Source organism: Sycon ciliatum, chromosome 1 (genome assembly GCF_964019385.1).
Source record: "Sycon ciliatum chromosome 1, ocSycCili1.1, whole genome shotgun sequence".
Taxonomy (NCBI): domain Eukaryota; kingdom Metazoa; phylum Porifera; class Calcarea; order Leucosolenida; family Sycettidae; genus Sycon; species Sycon ciliatum.
This window is the reverse complement of record NC_088643.1, coordinates 92,455,784-92,482,710: the sequence shown is the minus strand read 5'-3', so window position 1 is coordinate 92,482,710 and position 26,927 is coordinate 92,455,784. Positions and strand designations below refer to the sequence as shown.

General features: G+C 47.9%; 1 protein-coding gene and 1 non-coding gene across 2 annotated transcripts; both read right to left on the bottom strand.

The window, feature by feature from the left end:
• Positions 1-2,245: 2,245 nt before the first annotated feature.
• Positions 2,246-26,927, bottom strand: LOC135806515 (transmembrane and coiled-coil domain-containing protein 3-like). Its single transcript, XM_065320706.1, has 14 exons — positions 26,216-26,927; positions 25,188-25,379; positions 24,472-24,657; positions 22,579-22,998; positions 21,436-21,528; positions 20,602-20,851; positions 19,037-19,311; positions 17,632-17,762; positions 17,351-17,435; positions 10,772-10,870; positions 9,804-9,864; positions 9,251-9,330; positions 8,796-8,945; positions 2,246-2,650 (listed from the first exon to the last, which is right to left on the bottom strand). Exons 1-14 carry the CDS (start codon positions 26,468-26,470, stop codon positions 2,480-2,482), a joined length of 2,448 nt encoding a protein of 815 aa, XP_065176778.1. The 5' UTR covers positions 26,471-26,927; the 3' UTR covers positions 2,246-2,479.
• On the bottom strand, positions 11,395-11,467 carry Trnat-agu (transfer RNA threonine (anticodon AGU)). The gene has a single exon. It is a non-coding gene; the product is annotated as a tRNA-Thr (tRNA).

Genomic DNA, 26,927 nt, shown 5'->3' with positions numbered 1-26,927 from the left:
TCCTCCTCGGTAGGTGAGGAACATGGCTGATCACAGACCGGTGTGAAGAAGACCAGCACGTAAACCACCCAAGATAACAACAGAACTGAGAGGTACTGGCAGAGTCACAAGAAGCCAGGTGAAGAAACTGAGTGAAGGAGACCTGGGCGCAGCGATATTGAAAGTGACGATAGCAGTCATCGTCAAAACGGGGCAGGCCGCGGAAGGAACGTAAAACGACCATGGAATCAACACGCACAGAAATACAATCGGCATGTAATCAACCGGACTACCGGACCAGTCAAGGAGTGGAGTGCAACAGAGGAGACTCGCAACGAAGAAGAAGGGTGTCTGCAGCCATCCCGAAAACAACCCATCGACTGTCAAGCGTCACCCCTCGGGCAGCGTGTCATGTTTGACGATGACAGCATGTTACAAGATGTCGTGAGTTGTACGTACAGTAATGTATTTGCAGTTTTGACTCGTGGTACTGTAGTCCACAGCAGGGAGTCGTCAAATACCGGTATTTGACGACTCCCTGGTCTACATCTTGCTGTGCCAGCTCTGTATGTGTCCAGTGCTGGCAAATAAATTTTGCCCAAAATGACACCCTTTACCGCAAGGCTGGCCGCATGGTGCGAATTTTCCTCTCAGCAATTTTTTTCAGAGAATTCAAAATATTGCCCAAATTATGAAAAAATTGCTTCGCTACCATGGTAATCAATATGGCGCCCAGAAGTTGTCATGAATTTTGTATTGTACGAGTGTACTGTATTCATTGCCAGCATACTTGTACTTCCCCAGCTCAGCAGTAGTCTTTTTAGAAGCACATGTTACACTCAGTCTAGTGATCTGTGCATTCAGTTAACTTAGTAGTAGTAGTATTTATTTTATTTACCATCGGATGCCTCAACAGTGATACACACAACTCTTAAGAGGGCCGATAACGGGATAAGTGGAAAGGAAAGGAAAAGAAAAGAAAAAATAGAAAAAATTGGAATTCAGACATCAAGCAGTACAGTAATCAAACACCAAGTCAACTTCAATCTTAGTACAAGAACTATCAAGATCATCGAGAAACTCAACAGATTCCAAAAAGAAGGTCAAAATACTTCTTAAACGCCACTGGGTCTTTAAAAAGATCCCTGAGTTGGTTTGCAAACTTGAAGTGAAAATACAGGACTTCTGCATAGGAAAGTACTGACCCCTGACATTTTTGGCTGCTTTTCGGACGTATCCTTTTTCGGACGGGTTTTCGGAGGAGCCTTCGAAAATCGAACACTGTTCGAAAAATCGGACGGTTGTGCAGCACTGTGTGTCTTAATTTTGATCCTGAGCTCTGTGTTCAGAAAGAGTGTACTTGAGTTGTCCGTTGTATGGTGTAACACCACGTGAAAGTGTGTGACCAGTGTCGCTCATGGATGTGTAGAACCGGACTCACGCTGCAAGCTGGTGTTCACGGTTCAGGAGGTGTTTGTCGGCGGTTAAATTGTCACGCTGAAAGCGGAGCAACTCTGTAAGTATCCATGGTGATGGTTTGGCCGGGACAGCACTATGAGTATGAAAGTGGTGCTCCTTGAGTAGATTTCACAAGCGTCAGCCTATTCAAGCTCTACTGATCATGAGGAGGTGATAGGTTCGACATAGGTATGATCATGACAGAATACACAAGACGGAGGGCACACGGTAAGGAAACAGCGTTCTAGTGCGACCATAACAAGTTAATGAACTGGGTGGAATCATGCCCCCGGTTCAAACCCTCTGTATTCTGGGGAGGGGTTATCTGAATCAGGGGCATAAGCCCTTTTATTGACTTCGTATTAGGTCAATAAAGGAAATAAAAACATCGTAAAAGACCTCGGCTTCACATCGGTCTTTCCGACTCGGCTTTTATTTCCTATTGACCTCATACTCGGTCAATATTAGATACGTATCAAGCAAGGCTTACATTACAGGCCGAAATTTGATGCGGCCGAAATGGGTTTTAGCCCTGGGAGGTCGAAATTCGAATGGGTCGAAAATTTGTAGGACTTACAGTATTTTTTTTTAATGTGAAGCCCACTTTAGTACCGAGCTCAGTATAATTATGTTCACTGTGGTGTGTGGCTACTACTATTGTAGTGGAGGCTAGTTCCTGGGAGGTTGACGGTTGATCCCACCGGGGGCACTTCTTCCACAACTTTATTTTAGTTGCAGAAGTATTCACCAAGCAACCTTCTCCAGTCCTGGGCTACACCTGTACAAATAGATGTTTCCTATTTTCAGCCTGAGGGCATCAGCAGGGATGAGAAGAATATTTCTGAAATTATGACAAGGCTAGAATGGAGCTTCAAAATTCTTAAAAATATTCAGGAAAGAAATAAGTTCAAGGAGCATGCAAGAGGCACGCTCTTTAAAAAACTCAAAATTGGAAATAGGAGAAGATAAAAATCAGACCAAGGTTTCTAGAGAGAAAGACTGCAAAAGAGCAGCGGTTGCCTGCGAGAAAATGCAGTCCCGGTCACCTGGCACAGGTTGAAGAGACCGATTGACATGCTTTGCTAAAGAGTGTGTAAGCTGCCTTCATAAAACGCATGAGAGGAGCCCGGCTTCTCCAGCCAGACATACTATACCATAGGACGGGCGTGACAAGTTGACTGGTGGTGGTGATTGACAAGAGTAGAAGATACACCTGAAAACAAAAGGACGCAGACGTGTACATTCACATTTCACACACACACAATATATCCACGTACAACAGAACAGCATACACACACATGGAAGGCTCATTCTCCAACACCTAATGCCCCTGTAAGAAGTGGAAGAAGTGAAACCGTGAGTCATACACATCATAGGGAGATTCTTTGTTTTCCCGATTGAATCCTGGAACCTGCATCCCATCGCCGGTCTCCTCACCTGCCCGCCACATTTCTTTATCCCAAATTAATACCCCAGTGCGGCGTATACTCCGCAAACTCAAGTGCGCAAAGTACGGTAGTGTGCATTGACTGGAGCTTGCTGAATGAAAAAGCAATCCTTTTTCAATCAGCAAGCTCCAGTCAATGCACACTGCCGTACTTTGCGGAGTATACGCCGCACCCAGATTTTCTTGTCATAAAATACAGACATCTACCCTGTATATCACCATTCATTTAACCATCGTAGTATCAGCCGCACTGACTTGTGTGTGGTGAATCACAAGTGTTTAAAGTGCGGCGTATACTCTGGGCATCTACAGTTGTGCAGAGGCCATCAACTCGTTGGATGTGCATGTACGAGTAAGGCGCCTGCCCCTCTCGCCTGCAGTGGGTTCAAGTCTGCAGGTACACTCTGATCCCGCGGTCAGTGGACATGGCAAATGCACTGAATAAGCAACATAGTAGTTTAGGAACAAATGACGATTGGCGTGGCGAGAAATGCCACGGAGTTAAAGGGGAAGTTAAGGCAAAAATTAAAATTTCACCAGTTGTAGTCTTCGGGGTGCTGAGTTGAATGGTCTTGGTCCGAGGAAGCTGAGACGCTCCCTTCCTACTTGAATCCCAATCGAACTCGCGCACTTCCACCGAAACTGGGTGACTGCGCCCTACTAGATGGGGATTTGTATGCAAAATGTCACTAAAAGCGCCATTTCGTTCTTATAAAAGCACGGATGACCGCGATTGGCCCATATGTTGTAGTCTTTTGGACGCTGAGTCGACTGCTTTTGGTCCGAAAAAGCTGCGATGCAGCGTTCCTCCTTTATTCCCAATCGAACATGGTTGAACAAGTGGTCACGTGCTCCTGCGTACACCAGTCACCTGGTCACCGTGGCTGCAGGGTACAACTTACTAGCCTGTTTGGCCTTTTTTGGGTGCACTCCTGTCACTCGAGTTGAACCTTGGTGTGAAAGTTGTCACCTGCTGGCGTGGTGACCAGGTGATTTGGGCACCCAGGAGCACGTGACCGCTTGTTCAACCATGTTCGATTGGGAATAAAGGAGAAACGCTGCATCGCAGCCTTTTCGGACCAAAACCAGTCGACTCAGCGTCCAAAAGACTACAACATATGGGCCAATCGCGGTCATCCGTGCTTTTATAAGAACGAAATGGCGCTTTTAGTGACATTTTGCATACAAATCCCCATCTAGTAGGGCGCAGTCACCCAGTTTCGGTGGAAGTGCGCGAGTTCGATTGGGATTCAAGTAGGAAGGGAGCGTCTCAGCTTTCTCGGACCAAAACCATTCGACTCAGCACCCCGAAGACTACAACTGGTGAAATTTTAATTTTTGCCTTAACTTCCCCTTTAAGTCTACACGTTCATGTCATGTTCAGTTGCGATCTGCTTTCTCTTCTTCTCTAGTTGTGATCAATGCCATTGCGGTCATGCTGTCTGTTCTCTGTGATTTGACCTTATCTCCTGGCATCATACTATATCCATATATGTGCTCGGTTCGTGACATGGCGTTCTATTTCTAATCAACCATAAAGCCTTTCGTGTTGAGAGTGACTCAGTCGAGTGTGAGTTTGGGATACGGCCAATTACGGGACTGCATGCGGCAGAAGCCAAGCAAACCAACAGTTGGTAGCTGAGGACGGTTGAATGATACAAGTACAAGAAACTTAGTTACGAGGTTGGACTTCAGAAATAGTTCCAACCATGGAGGAAGAACGAGAGGAAAGTAGTGCATGCGGATGGTGATGAGACTCAGACAGCGGCAGCGGCGTCGATGTCAGAGCAGACCGGAGAGGATGGTGCTGGTTCTGGTGAACCTACGGAAGGCACGGAGAGCCTGATCATGCAGCTGAAAAGTGAAAAGATAAAGCTGAAACGCAATCTAACCCATACCCGACATGGAATGCACTGATGATGATCTGGTTGCGCTTGCAGGAATCGGTTGGACTTTTGGTTGCTCTGGTTGGAGGAAGTAGCTTGCTTGGCTGCTCGGCTACTTGATTGCTGTTTGATATGGAGCTGACTGGAGCAGTTGTTATATCTCCAAGGTGGGGCGTTGGTAGTGTACTGCCATTGGATGGAATCTCCTGGTCTAGTCCTCGGCACCGAGTCGTACGCCAAGCTGGATTGGTTGGGTTGACGCCAAATTCGCCACAACGTCGATGTCAGAGCAGACCGGAGAGGATGGTGCTGGTTCTGGTGAACCTACGGAAGGCACGGAGAGCCTGATCATGCAGCTGAAAAGTGAAAAGATAAAGCTGAAACGCAATCTAACCCATACCCGACATGGAATGCACTGATGATGATCTGGTTGCGCTTGCAGGAATCGGTTGGACTTTTGGTTGCTCTGGTTGGAGGAAGTAGCTTGCTTGGCTGCTCGGCTACTTGATTGCTGTTTGATATGGAGCTGACTGGAGCAGTTGTTATATCTCCAAGGTGGGGCGTTGGTAGTGTACTGCCATTGGATGGAATCTCCTGGTCTAGTCCTCGGCACCGAGTCGTACGCCAAGCTGGATTGGTTGGGTTGACGCCAAATTCGCCACAACGCTACATCGTACTCAGAGGTCGAGTGCTTATAGCACCATTTTATGGTCATGGGCGTTTGGTAACAGATGTTGCTCCTGCTGTTACTAGTCCAGCTCGTGGTGTTTGCTGCCTTGTCAGGTGTCAGCGCTGCCCACGTTCCATGCTGACTACACGTTGACTGAATGCTTTGCTGTAGATTCCAGACAGCAAGAGCATGACTGTAGAGTACACCGTGTTCCTGTGTCAAGGATGGGAGAGTTTGCAGTGAGTGTTACCCTAGCAGGACTACACCCGAGCTGTTCATCCCGTGTATCACCCAGTTTCACCCGCTTTGTTATGAAACAAAGACAAACTTCTCAGCAGGACTACACCCAGTGTCCGCAGCTACAATACTACTATACAGCACACTGCAGTCTACTGTAGACCCAGCACCGCGTCCCTATATTCTGCCTTGGGTTGTGGCTGACACTACATAGTCAGCTACAATCAGAGCCTCAGTTCACTCCTTCTGCTTCTCAGCATTCAGTGCCACCTCTTACTGTGGTGAGCACTTTTAATCCCTCTATTACTAGCAGTCGGGAAAGTAGTGGTTGCTCCAGTGGGGGCAAAGAAGAGGGTGATGGGTGCTCCCCGCACCTTGTCGTAATCAATCAGGGTGCCACTCCAGATAGTTCTCGCAGAATTGATGTGGTGTCACACCATACCGATGTCGCTGCGGCGTGCGGGAACATGAATCCCCTGGAGGAGATACATTGCTTTTGGCTGGTCTTGTTGACACCCAATCAGTCCGCTACCTCCGGTGTCCTCCTCCCAGGCTCTATCCATCCGCATGGAGGCTGCATCGCGCTTGGAGGATGCGAGCGAAAGGGACAATATTGCGCAGTCGGTAAAGGCTACATATGATGTGGAAGTCACATGGAGGTGCAACCCGTTCGCCATTCCTCACGGCTCAGCTGGCACTCTTTTTGTTGAGAAAAATGGCCAGGCTCATAAAGGATTTTCTTATGGCTCTGAAATACGGCGTGTGGCCTGGAGAACGGTATCTGTTGCCCGCCATCTTCTGCTCCAGCAGCCACATGACTCGAAACTACAGTGAAGTCATTCGCGTCAACTGCGCCACCGCATGGTTGACCCGAATGACCTTCTTTCCGGCAAGCCGCCAGAGGCCAACCCCATCATGTTCCAGAGGACCACACCAAAACAACCCCACCATGTTCCAGAGGACCACACCAGAACAACCCCACCAAGTTCCAGAGGATCACACCAGAACAACCCCATCATGTTCCAGAGGACCACACCAGAACAACCCCATAATGTTCCAGAGGACCACACCAGAACAACCCCACCATGTTCCAGAGGACCACACCAGAACAACCCCACCATGTTCCAGAGGATCACACCAGAACAACCCCACCATGTTCCAGAGGACCACACCAGAACAACCCCACCATGTTCCAGAGGACCACACCAGAACAACCCCGCCATGTTCCAGAGGATCACACCAGAACAACCCCACCATGTTCCAGAGGACCACACCAGAACAACCCCACCATGTTCCAGAGGACCACACCAGAACAACCCCACCATGTTCCAGAGGATCACACCAGAACAACCCCACCATGTTCCAGAGGATCGCACCAGAACAACCCCACCATGTTCCAGAGGACCACACCAGAACAACCCCACCATGTTCCAGAGGATCACACCAGAACAACCCCACCATGTTCCAGAGGACCACACCAGAACAACCCCACCATGTTCCAGAGGATCACACCAGAACAACCCCACCATGTTCCAGAGGACCACACCAGAACAACCCCACCATGTTCCAGAGGATCACACCAGAACAACCCCACCATGTTCCAGAGGAACACACCAGAACAACCCCACCATGTTCCAGAGGATCGCACCAGAACAACCCCACCATGTTCCAGAGGATCACACCACAATTGATTTGTTAACTGAGCCGGCAGATGCATGGATCATCGGGCCCATCCAGCCTGGGTTCCAAATAATATTCAACTTCCGAAGCATGGTGTCGAATGCTGATATGCTTCAAAATCCTCAGACACTATGTGCTCTGAGTTGGCTGCTGCAACACAATGTCTGTGTGCAGTGACCTTGGAGTCAGAATCAGTGTTGGGCTTTGCATCTGCTCGCCTCATTCCATTAGATAAGCAATCAGGTGTACGCCCAATCGCGCCAATCGTGGCCGGTGAAGCGCATAAGCGAATCATCTGCAGAGCAATTGTGAGGATCGTGGAACATGATGTCCTCCGAGTAACGTTACAGTATCCAGGCACTGCCAACCTGCTGTCCATTGCAAGGCAGCAGCACACCATAGGTGTCATGATTGACCAAGCACAAGTAATAGAAATCAACGTAGCTCTGCCATGGGGTTTCTTTCCTCAGATAGCAACCTGATCGTCATAGCAACCTGATCGTCATCATCTTACAGTAAAACTGCCCAGATCCAGACGTTCCTAATACGGGCACGTCCGTCTACTGGGCACCTTTCCGACCCATCGAGAGTCAGAAAAATGGCTTTTCAATGAAAAACGGCCCCAAAACAGTCATATTGACTGGCATAAAATCTTTACTTGCATGTAGTAAGCATGTAAGTTCTGAGTCACGGGCAATTCCTAGTTACGGGTAGTGCTCGGTCCCAACCTGCCCGGATCTGTGGAGTTTTACTGTATATCCACAACCTGTGTTAGGCCATCATTTTTTATATCTATGTTTCGTGTCAGTTCAACTTCCAGAATCATAATTATGCGAGAGGTGGAAAAAAATAAAAAGTTGCAAAATAATAAAAAAAAAGGCTCATCAGAGGTAGTGTATGCACTGTACACAGCACAATAGCTCGTGCATGGTGTACATTCGAAAGAAAAATCGTACATCGAAGCACAACATCCGGGTTATCAGCATGAGTAAATATTCACTTTGGACAGAGGAGGCAACCGTTGGTGCCTATGCTTCGCTGGATTATTGTACTCAGACTTCAGCAGCGGTGCAAAGACCTCCGGAACGACGCATCCTCTCAGCTTGAGGCGATCAAATGCTGTCTGGTGTTAGCTCGTAGAATATTGCTCCCAGATGCCGAACAAACGATTTACCAACGCTGGCCTAGAGGCCATTTCTGAATCTCAGCTTCGCCGTATACGCGTATGCAACCAGTCCACACTGATGACTCGCACGATCGTACACTCACCGTGCATGTAAGATTTTTTTTCGGAAAAAATCAAAACGTATGCGTGCGGACGACGCGAAACATAGCTATAAAAAATGATGGCCTTATTTGTCATTTACATGCACGTCAATGACAGCCAAACATGTTTCACCTACAATGCAGCTCTACATTTATGACAGCATAACCATACCTCACGAGATATGAGACCCAATCGCACGCCTCGGCTGCCCACCAGGAACGCACACTCGCTGACTTGTGCTACACTGGACGATGCCAAGCCAATCATACCCGCCTGTGATGCACTTACCATGGACGACAACACAGCATATGTGACAGTGAACTGCGGGAGAGAGAGAGAGAGAGAGAGAGAGAGAGAGAGAGAGAGAGAGAGAGAGAGAGAGAGAGAGAGAGAGAGAGAGAGAGAGAGGGAGAGAGAGAGAGAGGGAGAGAGAGAGAGAGGGAGAGAGAGAGAGAGACTCAAAATCAACACCTAGATGCATGACGAGGCACACACAGAAATACAGAGGCATACAGGGATGCATGACGAGGCACACACAGAAAATTCAGAAATACAGAGGTATACAGGGATGCATGGCGAGGCGGCACACACTGTGCCACAGCGTAGGATTTACAGTGTTCTAGTACCTTGACAAGAACGACGGCCGTCGTTAGCGTCACAACCACAGCAAACTCGTGCCAAATGAACATTGGAAAGACGTGGAAGCCTGTACGGGACAGAACACCAGCCAAGACAGCAAGACACGAGACATACATATACATGTACACGGACAAAGGAGAAGCAATTCTGCAGATAACAAGCGGAGGTGCAACACACACACACACACACACACACACACACACACACACACACACACACACACACACACACACACACACAGATACATGCTCTATCGGCTTTGACTGTTGAAATATGAATCCCACTGCTCCTAAACCATCACGAGCTTCCACAGAAAAAGATGCCGTGTTCTTGTGACTGATATTGAGCAGCATGGTATGAATTCCTTTATGGTATGAATTCCTTTGTGTGCAGACTACAGAGAACACACGCATACCATCTACCTGTAAAGAAAAAGCAAGGTCGCTGCAAGGAAGCTGCAGAACTGTTACATGATGACTGTTGAGAGCATAGCGAGCAAAACTGGCATGTACATGTATGTGCAGGCTGGGCATAGCGTACCAATGGTGACAAAGAAGATGGCTGAGAACAAGTCCTTGACTGGTTCCACACTAGCTAGTACCTGTAAGTAAGAGTAGGGTAGAGAATCATGACCAGCAGCAGCACCACCACAACACATGACTCAGTTACTAACAAAGGAGAGCAGTAAGGCTACACCACAAAAGGCAGTGCTACTGACTACAACTACATGTATACTAGACAGTAACAATAGGGCCTAGGTCTGCATAACCATTATCGGCACTATGAACCGGTTGAGCACTTTTAGCAGGAAGCAGTAAAATACCATAATATATACTGCTCCCTGATTTTTAGATACCCTGGTTCAGACCTGCTTCAAAAAACGGGGGGGGGGGGGGGGGGCAATACGTAAAACAACTGACTGGTTCATACGGTTGTACAGACTGACGCCCTGCCTGCCACCCATATATGGTTGTAGTCAGGCGCACTCAGCCTTTCACAGTACAGTATTGTAAATGGGGAGATATTCGCGATTTGCGAGCATATACCAATCTGCACCGGAAAATGTTTGTGGCTGGAATCGATTCATTAAGGGTTTTTTACTACAGTTCCATGCTTCGCGCCGACATATTTTGCGACTTCACACCCACTCGCACTGCTGTCTTTAGTTAGACTTGTCGTAGCAAGTTAGCAGCAAGACGGCACTTTAATCACATAACTCGAACGATCATACAATGTTCAACTGACCATACCAGGTCACTCAACAGTATACCTGAACAATGCGAACAATTGACCTATCCAAGACGCAGTACAGTGTCCATTGACAAGTATCTAAGAAAATCTGCAGAAGTACCACAGTGCACTGAAGTACAGTACAGTCTATAGAAGCACACCACAACACTGCACTGCACAACACCGCACTGCACAACACCGCACTGCATAACACAACACTGCATAACACAACACCGCACTGCACAACACTGCACTGCACAACACTGCAGACCACTGACCTGCTGGGCAAGATGGCGGTCATGAGAAGTCAAAGAGGTTAGCAGCACGCCAGCGACAAAGCAGCCTAATTCAGCCGAGATCCCGACGTGATGGGTGAACTAATGGCAACACAGCAAAGATAACATCACAGACAGCAGCAGGCAGCAAAATTAGAGAAATCACAACAATGTCCTTTCACACACTTCCACCACAGGACCACCGGAAGCAGGTTTTGATTGGTCCGGCAATGCCGAGAGGTACGGTTGAGTTGCACAGCTGATAGTGAAGGTAGGGGAGGTACGGTTGGGTTGCACAGCTGATAGTGAAGGCAGGGGAGGTGTGTGGTGGTTCTTTTCTAATTGGATTTTCTTATTTATTGGATTGGAATTTTCCTATTCAGTACCGGACCAGATTTGTCACCGTTGCTTTCTTTGCTTGTGCTCATCGAGCTCTTCATCCTGTGATACACCCAGTTTTTTTTATAAAAAAGGCAAAAAAGGGTTTTTACTTTTTAGCACTCCCTGGCAGGCTGCACAAATAAAAAATAAAAAAGGGAAGCCTCGGAGAGCCGTCTTATCCCAGACAACTGGGTGGTGATGGACACAAACCATCAAGAGACTCGGCACTCTCATCATCAGCAACCAGCCACCACCCGGATTCGAACCGGGGATCTCCTGTTTACTAGACAGGCGCTTTAACCCCTAAGCCATGGCGGCAGATGACTTTGTCCAGCCACAATCAGCAATATGTGTTGGAATTCTTTCAGGCATTGCGTTAGGAACAAAGAACACCCTTGGTACTACACTTAGGGCTGTGGAGCGTGCTGTCGGCGGTGTACAGCTTTGTGGAGGGGTCGATTGCGGCATCGAAGGTGCAATCCACGCAATGCATGCCCTCTACAATGATGCTGACACGGAGGCTGTATTGTTCGCGGACGCGAGTAATGCCTTCAATCGGCTGAATCGAGCCGTGTGCACGCAGAATGTGCAGCACATATGTCCAGAGCTGGCGCCTACCATCATCAATACGCATCGCATACCAGCACAGTTGTTCGTGGGTGGAGACGTCATGCTGTCTCAGGAGGGAACAACGCAAGGTGATCCGCTAGCAATGCCTATGTATGCCATCGGCACTGTTCCATTGATCAATGCCGCATCCGTGAGTAAAGCCACACAATCCTGGTATGCTGATGACTCGTCCGCTGGTGGGAAACTCGCTCGGGTGAAGGAGTGGTGGGAGGTCCTAGAGAAGAAAGGCCCACGATACGGTTACTTCACCAACGCAGCAAAGTCTGTGCTCTTGGTCAAGCCACAATTTCTTGACGAGGCTAACCGGCTTTTCCGCGACACGAGTATTGAAATCCGGACAGATGGCTTCCGGCATCTCGGCGCAGCCCTTGGCAATGCCGATTTCTGCCAGGGTTGTCCATGGGAAGGTGGACAACTGGTGCCAGCAGCTCCGCACCCTGGCTGAGTACGCCATGTCTCAGCCCCAGGCAGTTTATGCTGCATTCACCTTCGGCCTCAGGCATCGATGGAGTTTCCTGGCACGTACGATGGATCTCCCTGCCGACGCATACCAGCCGCTTGAAGATGCCATTCGGCAGCTTCTAATTCCAGCCCTAACTGGCAGGAACCCACCGGGAGCGTCCGAGCGTGTTATCCTCGCTCTTTCATGCCGTCTTGGCGGCATGGGCCTGATCGACCCTACCCTACTCTGTCGACAACATGCACAGTCCATCAAGATCACAGAGTGCCTGGTGCAGAGGATCCTGGCTCAAGACTGGAGCATCGATGGTGTAGGGGAAGCAACCAGGAGAGCCAAGGCAGCAGCAAGGACTGAAACCCGCCAGAAACTGACACCGCAGCAAACGTCCGCCAACATCTTGACTCAGAGTCAAAACGAGTCCTCGACCTGGCCTCGGAGAGAGGAGCCTCGAGTTGGCTCACCTGCCGGCCTCTGAAACACCATGGCCTTCGCTCGCACAAGACCACCTTCCGGGATGGGCTCTGCCTGCGATTTGGATGGTGCCCGGAGCGTCTGCCCACTCATTGTTCTTGTGGCCAATCGTTCACGGTTGAGCATGCACTATCGTGCCCTCTTGGTGGATTCCCATCCTTGAGGCACAACGAGGTGAGGGACATCACCGCCCACATGCTCCGGGACGTCGCCCATGATGTTGTGGTAGAGCCCGATCTCCTGCCCGTGACGGGCGAGCGCTTTGCACACCGTACAGCCATCACTGGAGAAGGTGCACGGCTGGATGTGGGTGCCAGTGGAGTCTGGGGAGGTAGGTTTGAGCGAACATTCTTCGATGTTCGGGTGTTTAACCCTTATGCTCGTTCAAACCGAAACCCCGCCTCCCTGGTGTCCGTCTATGCCAGACACGAGAAGGAGAAGCGTCACAGCTACGGAGCACGAGTTTTGCACATCGAGCATGCATCATTTGTCCCCATCGTCCTCAGTTGCACTGGCGGGCAAGGTAAAGCAGCGCAGGCTCTCTGCTGCAGGGTTGCGTCCATGGTATCGGCGAAGACAGGAGAGTCTTTCTCGTCGGTGATTGCCTTTCTTTGCGTGAGGTTGGGCTTTGCCCTCGTCCGAGCAGCTGCCGCTGCCATTCGTGGTCATCGACGTCCAGCCTCTTCCGCTGCAGTTGATCAGAACCGGTCAGCAGCTTTGGCTGTTGCGCAGTGTGGCTTGGCGTTGTGAGAACTAACTACTTACACCATGTCCCCATTGTACATGTACTTCCTGTGAAATATCCGTCTTTTCTTTTCTCTATTTATCCTCTTTACCAGGCGTGGGCCATCCCCTGGACTATCAAAATGGGTGCCTTATTATTTTTCTGATGAAGAGAGGAAAAGGACAAAATGTTACGAGTTATGACAAACTGTCCACCAACGTAACCAGATCTTATACCGTCAGTGAGTGCGACAAAATGGCACAAAACTGACAAGGAGTACTGAGACATTCGGCGACCTGACACCTAGCTCCAACACTTCTCCAAGGCGCAAATCAACAACCTTCCAACTTGGAAGGCTCAGGTTCGGAAAGGTCCAAGAGGGGAAGGAAAGCGCAACAAAGAAGAGCATGAGCTACGCGCCACAGTAACAAAGAATGCCGAAAGTTACTGGATGATGACGAAACTAGTACCGTAAAATCCCGCCAGAGCGCCCCTACCTCCTCGACGCTTCAGGTGGGGAGGGGCGGATGGGCGAGTCCTACTTGCCGCATTCAGTGCTACATGAAAAAGTACTCACCCTACGAAAACTGTCCGTGCATCTTGTACACCGACCAAAGGTCAAGAGCCAGGAGTCGTACAGACCCGTCAAAACTCAGGGTTTGTGCGATCCTTGGTCAAGAGGGTGGGCACTGTTGCGTACATTTCCAACGGGGTCGAGCACCCGTCTGCAGTACAGTACGGCATCACAGACTGTGACAGAGTCATACGAGGATACAATCAATCACGTCCCTGACAAGAAGTCAGGGAGGGGCGGATAGGAGAGACGGGGCGCTCTGGCGGGATTTTACGGTAAGGACTATTGGACATACCGGCCTTACTACAACTCGACGACGCACAGCAACAGACCACCCAACTTGGGAGGCTCAAGTTTATGACTGTAATAAACATAGAACTAGGTGTCAGGTCGCCGAATGTCTCAGTACACCTTGTCAGTTTTGTGCCATTTTGTCGTACTCGCTGATGGTATAAGACCTGGTTACGTTGGTGGACAGTTTGTCATAACTCGGAACATTTTGTCCTTTTCCTTTCTTCATCATAATTATATCGGCTCACCATCCGAGTTCAACTTTGCACACCTGATGAGCTATTATTTTTCTGTTTCTGTTTTAATGACAGTCCATTGCACAGAAAAAAACACTTACTGTGACTTAGGGGGCGTTCGTTTTTGATCTACAGGTTTTTGGTAGAAACTACTTCTTTCGGTAAAGGTGTTCGTTTTTTTCTACTCAAAAGCGTAGATTCTACTTTCCTCTACCGGCTCTACCAGGAAAAAGTTGGTAGAAGCCGGTAGAAGTTGGTAGAGCTACGGGATTTCCAGCAAGATCAAGGATTTGTACACAACTCCATACAGAAGAGAAACATTTCACGTACATATCGTGAAAAACTACTAAATCCGGTAGAACAGCGTTCGTGCACTTACCTCTACCATCCACCTCCATCGGTAGAGTGACTCTACTCTACTCTACCAGGTAGCTAAAAACGAACGCAGCCTTAAAGTATATCTCAGATAAGGTGTCGGTCTAGCACTAGCGAAACTAAGACTGTGTTTGCTTTTGTCTACTTGGTACAGTAGAGTAGAGCAGATGTTGAAAAAAGAAAAGCCGGTAGGTGGAAGTTAACAAACGCAAATCTACCCATTCATCCCGCTGCTGAAGCTCTCAATCTGGCTGCTATCGTTGGTGGCAAACCACCGCCCCGACCACATCCCTATTGTCCCCAGCTGCACTGGTGGGAAAGGCAAGGCAGCAGATGCCCTCTATCGCAGGATTGCGTCCCCCGCTTTTGGAGAGATCCAGAGAACCTTTTTATTCGACACTTTGTCTACTCCGTGCGTAGCTGGGCTTTGCCCTCATCCGTTTAACAACAGCAGCCGTACGTGGTCATCGACACCCAACTGCCATCGCCCAACATCGTTCATCCGACCTGGCTGTTGGGGAGTTTTAACTGGCCTGAAATGGCTCTCATATTAATTTTGTTTTGTTTGCATGATTTTCTTGGTTTTTCACTCGGCTTTTGTTATCATTTAAATTATTTTTTGGTGTAATTTTAGCTCTATGTGGTTTATGATTTTACTATTTTCTTCTGTGGTGACAGTCAATTTTTCTTCAGACTTTTTCCTTTTTCCATTCCCTCAACTAGCGGCTATTTTCTTCTGCTTGTTAAGCGGGATTCACAGAAGCTTTTTTGCGATGCGACACGCGATGCGACAGCCGCGAAACCGGGAAATCCCCAAATCGCAACCATCGCGGACCCCACGCAACTGCCGCAACAGGGCCATCGCAGGCCATCGCAGAAGTTGAGCTTGGCTCAACTTTTGCGATGCGATGCGATGCGACAAGCGATTTGGTGTACGATTTTGACCTTTTCTACAGCAAAGTTGTACAAAGGTGCAAGAGTTGCCTTGAAATTTTTACAAGTTGTGTCAAACCGCGCGAATATCATGGTGACGTACCCAAATCAGCAAAACTTTGTCGCATCGCTGACTTCTTCTGTGAATGGTATTTCGCGAGTTCGCATCGCACGCATCCATCGCAGATCGCGTCGCATCGCGTGTCGCATCGCAAAAAAGCTTCTGTGAATCCCGCTTCAAACTTTGTTTTTAGCGCTTTCAGGTGTCAACATTTTCTTTTCTTCTTTTAGCACCAAGTTAATATTTTGATGTCCTTTGCTTTTGAGTGAGTCATTCATTTCATCATAGCTATACGATTTCAGTAGAACGTTGATTTTACAGTACGATGTACGGTACTTGGAAGCCAGCTCTCATTCGTCTGTTCTGGATTACATTAACCCATGTGTTTGTTCATCTCCGCTGTTTCTTTCCAGCTTACATTCATTAAAAATAAAAACAGAATTCATCCACCATTTGTAGGGGTGAAACGAACGAACGAAAGTTCGAATATTCGTTCGAAAAATTTGAAAACGAACGAACGAACTCGCAAGATTGATAAACGAACACAGCAAGCAAGCATAAAGATCGCTTGTGACTAGATCACGAAGGAGCCGCGGAGGTTGGAAGATCGTGAGCTTGCACGCTGATCGACTGTGTTTGCCTTGATGATCACTTGAAGTTGAAGCAAGTTGAAGGAGTTGAGTGTCGCGTCGGGACAAAGTTTCTTGAAATATTTCTGTGTGTCCGTTTGAGTTAGATTTGTACTCGTAGTGAAAGGCTTCGAGTCGCTTGTGACATCTGTTCCTGAAAGCAAACGTGCACTCGTTGCAATCATGTCAAAACATTCGAGCCTTTCATCGCGATCCGGAGTTGGAGCGGAATTTGATAAAGTGGTCGGGAAAGACGAAGTCATTTTCTCAATTTCAAAAATTTTCTATCACACAGCAGAGCGACGACAAGCAATCTTCGTACCCACGTCAAGAAGTACCGTTCTCCTGCTCTGACGACCTGAGCTAGCGATGAGAAGAAACTCTCGTCCGGACGATGGTGATGGACTTTGCAGCTACCTGCAAAACCCTGTGATTCAGCTCAGATCAGGCGGACGCGATAAAAAAATATTTCTGTTCTGGCAGTATCGTACACCGTCTGAACTGTGGCCAGCCAAGTACAGAGAACGCCAGTATAGTACTGACAGACTGTTCGTATTCAAAATTCGATGTTCGTTTCACCCCTAAGGTCCATTTGTAGGAGGCCAGGCTAATGGTCTGGTGAGAAGGCATCAGTGGCTGTCCATTTGGTGAGACAAAAACAGAATATCATGCCAAGCAAACAGGATCACAGAAGCGGTTTCCAAACTTATACTCTATGACCCAACCCTTTGTACAGTGCAAAAGTCCACAGCTGTAGCAAGTCTGTCAAGTCAGACAGCATGAAACCAGATGTTCTTCTTCAGAAAAAAGGTCTTACAATCACACAGACGACAAGCATGGACAAACTGCCCAATGTCAAGCAGATAGCACGATCATATTTGTCGGATGACGACCAGAACTTTCTACAAGGACACAAAGTAAAGAAGAAACATACATACACATCGGTCCTGGAAAGGGAAGAATCTGTGATTCTGCCACAATATTTCCTCCCTAAACTTAATGGAGATGAACATTGACCTATTGAGCAGGTTGTCAAAAAACTAAACTGCTACACTCAAAGGATATTGACAGCAGTCAACAGCCAACAGCAGACCTTACTTGACCAGAGGTGGCAGCAGCGTGCGTGACGCAGCATAGCAGAAGATGGAGAGGCAAACAGTACGAGCAGTCAGTGATAAGACAGGGTATAGCAGGCCTGGTGCTGGTACATCTGCAGAACCATCAGAACTCTGAATGCATGCACACACATATACATATACACATACACATCGCACACATGCACATGCACACACACAGAAAACAGTAGCAAGAACTAGGAGCTATCTAACGATGGGTGGAAGGAATACAAAATAGGGGTGAAGAGATTCATACAAGATAGGGGTTAAGGATTCAATAATTATACTGAATACTTGAAATAGAAATCGTTACGAGCCAATGAATCGATTATTCGAAAAATTTCGACTAGCGATTATGTGGTGGTTTTAGCGTGTGTGTTAAGCCCTGCTAACGAACATGGAACATCTATCACTCATACCTAGTCTGATGATCATGCATCCTCTGATTATGATGTCATTGCTATAGATGTGCATGTGCATCCGGCGCACCACTCTCCCACGTGTGCTGTCCAAATCTTGCTCTGCAGAAAACTCCTTTGTCATTTCTGTTTTCCGACGACTTGAGTGTTTACTGGTTTGTCTTTCAGTTGTCAGTTTTAAAACAATGTGTTCTGAGCCTGCTGCATGTCTGTATGTGGAGAGTGCATTAACATACAGTTTAGGTGATAATACATAATTATGTCTAGTACCAGTAATTATTGTAGACCAACCGATATGCGAGATCAGCGAGATCAGCTTTGCACTCTACAGAAACAAGACATCCAGACTTGTCCTCTTGTCCTCATGTTACAAGCAGCAAGTACATGCAGTGTGCTTGCCTACATGTAAAATGCTTTGCGTTTTACTTAGTAGCAAAAGAAGAACCGTGAAGGGTGTGTAGCGGCCAGGGGCTTTGAGCTCTGCTAACGAGACCTAACAAGGTCGAAACAGCTAACTGTCCGGAGACCGAGTACGTGTTTATACATGTAGTCATCTACTGCGAAGATGTGTGCATTGTCAAACATTTTCAAGTGTCTGACAAGCTGTGAAAAGAAGAAGGACAACATGTTACGAGTTATGACTAACTGTCCACCAACGTAACCAGATCTTATACAGTCAGCGAGTGCGACAAAATGGCACAAAACTGACAAGGAGTACTGAGACATTCGGCGACCTGACACCTAGCTCCAACACTTCTCCAAGGCGCAAACTAACAACCGTCCAACTTGGAAGGCTCTAGATCTGGTTACGTTGGTGGACAGTTAGTCATAACTCGTAACATTTTGTCCTTCTTCTTTTCACAATTATTTAATTGGGTCACCATCCGAGTTACAGTCTGACAGTCTGACAAGCTGTTTGTACATTGCAAGCAGCAACGAGGCACACACAAGCACGATTATTCTGAATACCTCAACAGATGACAATGGGCTGGAGGAGGACCCCATGCCTGCATCACCAGTAGGCTGTGTGGTCAGTTTAGCTTTAGCACCACGAATAACGCTAGCAACACCAGCAGTGGCAATGGTGGCGGCGGCATGCGAGGATGACGCTTGATCCTGACTGTCCGCAATCTGCTCAGCCAGGATGGGTAGCAAGGCAACAAACACTGCCAGGAAGATGTCTTGCAATAGTAGAATACCAAAGACACCGTTACCGACTTCGCCAAGGTCAACGCCACCATTCTCTACATAGTACATGGACAAAGAGACAGATATCCAAAAACGTGGACACTTACGTTAAAGTCCGCGGACGACGAATGACTTGACACGTCGTCCATGGAGAAGACACCAGACTGGTAACGCTCTGTTTCTCGAAAGGTCCTGCCAGAAATTGAGGGTGCATGATTAAAGAGTGCTGCATTGTGCTGGATTGAAGATGTCTGGCTGTAGTGTAGCTGCACATATACATAAACTACCGTAAAAGTCCGTAAATAAGTACCGGTATTTACTTTCGAATTTAGTGACCACACCCGTACTAACTTTCGGGCGGGTACCGACTTTCGGGCACGAACTAACTTTCGGACCTGACTTGTGTGTAGTGGAGAAGTCATTTTTATGTAGATGTACATGCTACGTGCTGCATGTACATATATATATATATATGTGCACACCGTACCGGTACTTATTTCGGGCTTGACTTGACTTCAACAGACAGAGCCAAAAGAATGAAGGGGGTATTTCTTTCGGGCAGGTACTTATTTATGGTGGTTTAGCGTGTGCGCTAAGCCCTGTTAACGAACGTGGAACATCTACCACTCATACTTAGTCTGATGATCATGCATCTGATTATGATGTCATTGCTATACATGCGCATGCGCAGCGCGCGCCACTCTCCCACGCGTGCTTTCCAAATCTTGCTTGCTTTAGAGAAAGAGAAAGAGAAAAGAGAGACTCCTTTGTCACTTTTGCTTTCCGACGACTTGACTGTTCACTGGTTTGTCCGTCAGTTGTCAATTTCCCCCTTCCCTCTCAACCCCATTCGACTGGGGATCACTATCTCTCCGTCACTGTCACCATAATTTCCTCAATAACAGTGTCAGTACAACTCTTGTCAATATACTTATATCGGGTGAGGGCAGTCTATCTCCGCAGCTGGCTCATTTCAATCACTACCGGTCGCAGCTCCTGCCCATGGCAGGCCGACCGTCTCTCGTTCACACTCTGTGCTCCAGGTCACAGCTCCTGCGCAGAGCAGGCCGACCTGTCTGTTCTCTCTCTCTCTCTCTCTCTCTCTCTCTCTCTCTCTCTCTCTCTCTCTCTCTCTCTCTCTCTCTCTCTCTCTCTCTCTCACACACACACTATGTGTGCACCGGGTCACAGCTCCTGCGCAGAGCAGGCCGACCTGTCTTTCTCATGCACGCCAGCTGCTCCGCCCAATATCCCTGATAAGCCAACCAGAAAACAATGTGTTCTGAGCCGGGTGCATGCCTGTATGTGGAGAGTGCGTTAACGGACTTTTACGGTAGTAGACTTACCTGATCCATCCAGCAGACTTTCCTTCCTCATGGATATGTGGGAAGAAGACGACGATGGAGAAACACCTTTGCGGCGCACGTTATACTGAGCCAGTACCCTGACAGCTAGCTGAGTGCTGGACAGTGTAAGGCATGCGGCTACAAAACAACTTTGCTGCGGTAGAATGTGCAGCATGGTGGCTGCCAAAAGACTTGCAAGTTGCATCACAGCTGTCGTGGCACCTCCACCACACATAGCAACTAACCATACCTGTATGGGAAACACAATACCAGTGCCATGTACATATACATATGAATGTAGTGAACATCCCAGTGGTCTTGTGCAGAACATAGTTGAAGAAATCCAGGAAAGAAACAACAAAATCCACGACATGGATTGGCAGTTCACCAGCTTCGGAAAGAACGCGATTCAAAGCTTGACATAGAAGATAAAGAATGCACCCTGGGATAATATCACAGTTCTTAAAAATTGCTTTGACCCACGGACATGTGAGCCAATGCAACGAGATGAGCTTGGGTTCTCTGAGCTGTCTCAATGAGCACCATCTGCACCGGTAATTGGCGACACAGCTGCTGTCCGCAGACACGGGGATTGGGAGTGCTGTTTACTTCATTGTGCTTTCAATGAAGTAGAGCCATAACAATTCCCTGGCCTATCACCACTACATGTACTGGTACATGGAAGTGTTTGACATGTAGGATGTCCAAAGAGGTTCTCCTGGGACTCCACTGGCACTCAGATGGCTTAGCCATTCTGGCCAAAAAATGGCTCCAGAGGCCTATGCATATACATGCATGGCTGTTTATATTATTGACCACAAGTTTAGCTCATACCTCTCTGAAACTACGAGCGGAAAAATCCAAGCCGACGCTAAACAGCAAGAGGTAGACACCGACCTCACCGAGTGTCTCCACTTGTACCTGAGACTAACCACAGAAAAACACATGTGTACACAGACACACCATACAAACAAACACACATGTGCACAAACGTGAGCATGAGAAGCAAGACATAGGGGCAGGGTAACCATCATGACAAGAATATTATGATCTAACACCCAATAGGACCCAAACAGGATCTCTGGAGAGAGAGAGAGAGAGAGAGAGAGAGAGAGAGAGAGAGAGAGAGAGAGAGAGAGAGAGAGAGAGACACACACACACACACACCACACAGAGAATGGAAATTGGAGCCTTGGAGAGATGCAAGGCTGTGCACTGCCAAAAGAAGAGACATTGAATCAAATCCAAATGGCGGTTACAAGGCCATCACAGCAATTTTGCTGGCAAAATGCAAAACATCAGCAGCGTGGTGCTGGCATACTGGAGATGGTTTCATATGCCAGCACTCTACTGTGACAACATTGAGAACATTGTCACCAGGTCACTGGCACTGTCAGGACAATCAAGAGTACATAACCCCCCAGAGTGTGCAACGCCGATCCAGCTCTGCATAGGGTCTTGGTCGAGCGGAATCGGATCTTCTGATGTCATGCGTACACTCCACACCAGCGCAAGCCCGGTCTCGAGTCAGGGCACCATTGTTTTTGATCCGAGAGTACCCGCGACTCCCCGGGTTCCCCTCAGATGTGTACGGTATTATGACGCAAAGATCCGATTCCGCTCAACCAAGACCCTATGCAGAGCTGGATCAGGTGTTGCACACTCTGGGGGGTTATGTACTCTTGCCAAGTCTTGGTACAATATACTAGTACTGTATTAAAGTCAACAAATATTCGGCGCATATTTATTTTCGGCTATTTTCAGCCTGGTCATGTTTGGCCGAAAATTTGTTGCGGCCGAAATTTTGTTTGTAAGGTTCAGTGTGACAGTGTATACAGGCGGCAGCAGTACAGGCTGAAAATTTGATGCGGCCGAAATGGGTTTTAGCCCTGGGAGGCCGAAATTTGAATGGGCCGAAAATTTGTCGTCTGACAGTACTGTACACTTCAGAGCTAGATAGAGCATGGTCAACCTTACCTGTACAAGATTATATCCAGGCGGTCCAATGAGAACACCACTCAACACGTACCCAAACAACACCGGTACTCGCAGGTACTGACAGATCACACCCAGGAGAAACGCAGACACCACAGCCAAAGCCAGGCTCGTTAGTAAATGCCAGTCGTGATGCGTGATCATCTTTGTAGCTGATTCAGCCAGAATATACTTGTTGCCGTGCGAGTCAATTAGCATGCTCATGCCACCAGCCTTCTTGCTTTTTTCATCGCCGTCATCTCCACCACGGCGCAGCCCATCCTTGGACACTTTGCTGCTATGGTTACTCTTCTTGCTGCCAGTATCCTTGGCTACATCACGATGAACACCTTCCTCATCCTCCTCTAGCTTTATCACAGTTTCCAATTTGGCACCTTCTTTCTGTTTGATGTTCTCAAAGGCCTACAAGGAGATGATATCAGAGGGAGGGAGAGAGAGAGAGACACACACACACACCAATCTCACCATACAAAGTACGAAAAACACCGGTACGTCGAACAAACCTCCACCAAATTGAGGTTCATTCTTCTCAGGCACTGCAATAATAGTACAGGGATGTTTTGCCTGTTTACTCTTTCTCAGGAATGACTCGTTCCAGGCACTATTCATGAGGGTGGGGGCAGTGCGGGACAGGCACTATTCATGAGGGTGGGGGCAGTGCGGGACAGGCACTATTCATGAGGGTGGGGGCAGTGCGGGACAGGCACTATTCATGAGGGTGGGGGCAGTGCGGGACAGGCACTATTCATGAGGGTGGGGGCAGTGCGGGACAGGCACTATTCATGAGGGTGGGGGCAGTGCGGGACAGGCACTATTCATGAGGGTGGGGGCAGTGCGGGACAGGCACTATTCATGAGGGTGGGGGCAGTGCGGGACAGGCACTATTCATGAGGGTGGGGGCAGTGCGGGACAGGCACTATTCATGAGGGTGGGGGCAGTGCGGGACAGGCTCTAAGAGTGGAGGTGTACTTTAAAAACAAAAGCAGGCATGGTGCATGGTGCATTCGAGAGAACCTTCAACATTCACCCATGACACAAGGTTCCAATTTCCATCAATATAACCCATTGACTTGACATTGACTTGTCACATAGGCACACGCTCACATAGGCACACTCACACCTGCATCCGCACCCACACCCAAACACAAACACGCGTGTGCGCTCGCACACGTACACACTACTACTACTACTATAGCATGACTGCCCATTGGGCAATGTCACCCCCAGAGGGGGACACACACACACACACACACACACTGTACTGTACTGTACTGTACTTGTTGCTCACTGCCAAAACTGGTCACGTGAGTCCCCCCGGGAGAGGGGAGAGAGACTCAAAAGGAATCTTGGAAAGATGACTCAACTGGTTATTGAACCGCCCAACGGCCGACACCCCCTGAAATCCCCAAAACTCTGGGTGGACTTGAAAATGATCCCACTTATGGGCTCACCACACCTCAGTAAGTGGGTGAGGACAAGGTGCAGAAAAAGGATTGACGGCATCAGGGTATCCGTCCTGGGATCCAACTGCAGTTACCCCGGCCCCCAGTGAAGGTAATATTTGCTACTAGTGTGAGTGGCTAAATCAGAGTGGATCTGATAAAAGCTTCACTAGCACCATTGATTACACAAGAGTTAATCTAGCCAGAAGCAGTCCATGGTTAACAGGTATGTATACTTCAAATAGAAAGTATATGAACCCTGGAACCAACAAAGGTGGCAGGTACAACATTACACCTTCAAGCAGCCGAGCCTGTTGGCAACAGACCCAACACAATCAGGCATACGTGTACCTACCAACACACACACACACACACACACACACACACGCACGCACACACATACATACGTGCACACACGCACACACACACCTACCTGGTCTTGTTTCATGCCATTCTCCAGCTTGTCAGCGGCAGCCACAACATCGTCTACCACGCCGTTCACCAGTTCCTGGATGAGCTTCTCAGCTACACTGCGATGTGCACCGTGCTGGTGAGCAGTGATGTTCCGCTGGACATCTTTCTCGTGCTCCTGTTCGGCTAGCTCTTGCTTTTTCTCCAGCTGCAGTCAATGAGTAAGGAAAAGACAGTCATCATGACAGTTTGGAGCAAGCACACCGGCATCAATGTTGTTGATAAATTAGGCAAACTGTCAGGATAGGAAACAGAGTGCTGGATACCCCATCACCGTCAATCATCTCCCAGGATACGTGTGTAATTTCCACCAATACATTCTCATCAGGTGAAAACAAGTAAAGGAAAAACTGAACAAGCACAATGAATTTTATACATCAAAGAAGTGATAGAAACAGTGCAAAGAAGAGTAGCCAGAAACAACAAGTGGTAACATGTGTAACCTCAGACACATAGAAGGAATGACAAGAGGGTGCAAGTATGAAGAAACCGAACAAGCGTGAAATGCATTGCAACAACAATAGATGATAACCAATGTGCAAAACTATCGAGTTGTGGACGACCTACTAAACAGCCTAATTCAATGTCTATGTGCTTGATGTTTCGCATTTACCATGTTGTTTAAGATGTGATTCACAATACTGGTAAACAATAGTAATCTCTTTTGGGGTTACCTACCTCGACAATAGCATTAAAACTTTGCTCTTCATGCATTGAGGCACTCTTCAGTCCTTCAAGGCGACGTTTGAAATTGGCTTTCACTGACGGCAGTGACCAGAAGTTGGCCTTCAGGGCACGGTCCAGGCCATTCAGTGATTTATAAATGCCAGCCTCAAACTCATCCAGTTCCTCTCCAAACAACTCTATGATCTGTAATGCAAAGCACACACACACACACACACACACATACATACATACAACAGCAGCAGTCAAAGACCAGTACTGAATACGGTGGAACCTCGTTTTCCGACCACCTAATCAAACAGACTGCTTTCGCTCCATCCTTAATGACCCGATATTATAAGCACCACATACATGTTGAACCTCGGCCTCTGACCGGCGTGACCGCCTCATGAATCAAACAATGATTTGACTGGTCCCGATGGTGGTTGGTCAGATTTCCGAAGTTCCGCTGAACATGTTGTGACTCCCGTCTACGCATGTTCATCGTAGAATTTCCATCAGAAAGTAGAAGGTACTGGTGATCCAAAGTCGATTCTCACTGCAGGGGCAGGGGGGTGCAGGACACCTCTCGTTTCAATGAGCTCCACATAGCCAGGGCCGCACTCACAAACTCATTGGTAAAAAGAAAGTGGCCGGGGATAGCATTCATTTCTTCTGTTTAGCCAGAGTATTTCCCAGGTGATCTCCAATGGCAAAGGCATGCAATTTTAAAAATACACTACTTAGTCGTAGAATGTACACTACATGTACTACAGGACATGTGCTTGGATTCAACGTTCTAACATGTTTCACTAATTTTCATCCATTGCTAGGTTTACGCTACCTCCCTGCTTCTTGGCACAATTTTTTTAAGAGTACTGTGCACATGCCTCTTTGTAAAATTAATATTATCTGAAAAATACCCTGCTTGTAAATGAGCTTACATCGAAGACTTATTGTGAGATAGGTGTACTGTATAGTATATACATGTCCATGTACGAATACAGTCCAAGTGCAACCGTGTTGACATCTTAGATTCTTACTTGTGCCTGAACCTGCTTCTCTGCAGTTGTCATGGAGTTAGGTTTGGTGAGTGTATCATTAGCAGCAAACTGCAGTCGCTTGGCTAGTGATCGCTTGGAACGGAGCATCTGCTGCAGGTGTCTACATGGCACTCCTGTGGCAAGATTGAATTTGTCTGGTACTTCAACACTGCTGTCATCAGTGTTACGTCCTCCGTCACATTGTAGTGCAACGATAGCTACAATGCAGCTCGCTGCAACCAAAGACCACGTCATGGCTTTATAGAATCAATTCCTGAGCAGGTAGAGCCTGTGCTGTATGGACCTGAAAGAGGGTGCCTGCTGTCCGACTCAGCTCGTTGACCATGCATCTCAAGCATGCATACGATAACCAATGTAAATAATTAGTTCAGCAACCTCCATTTCCAGTCCTCTCAGTCAGAAGACTCCGCAAGTTTTCCTAGAAGTAAGAGCTCCGCAATGAAGCATTGAAGGTATTCAGCACGGAGATGACAGTGTGACACCAGCAACTACACGGATCATAACCCCTCCTCACAGTACGCCATGAATAGTTAACTAGTTGCAGACATACAAGTCGACAAAGAAACCTGGCAGTGTGGCACAATGTTCCGCACATCCAAAGCACTGTATCAAACTTGGGCATGGACTGAACTAAAAACCCAACACTTGGAGAATAGTCAGAACTGACAGAAGTCCCAAGTGCAAGTGAAGA

What these genes read in the sequence shown, in the direction of transcription:
- LOC135806515 (XM_065320706.1), bottom strand. Translation starts at nt 26,470, where the DNA reads ATGACGTGGTCTTTGGTTGCAGCGAGCTGCATTGTAGCTATCGTTGCA. An exon ending in CTGGATATAATCTTGTACAG is followed by an intron (nt 21,529 to 22,578) that starts GTAAGGTTGACC and finishes TTCTGTGGTTAG; the next exon opens with TCTCAGGTACAAGTGGAGAC. An exon ending in CGGCCGTCGTTCTTGTCAAG is followed by an intron (nt 8,946 to 9,250) that starts GTACTAGAACAC and finishes TCTCTCCCGCAG; the next exon opens with TTCACTGTCACATATGCTGT.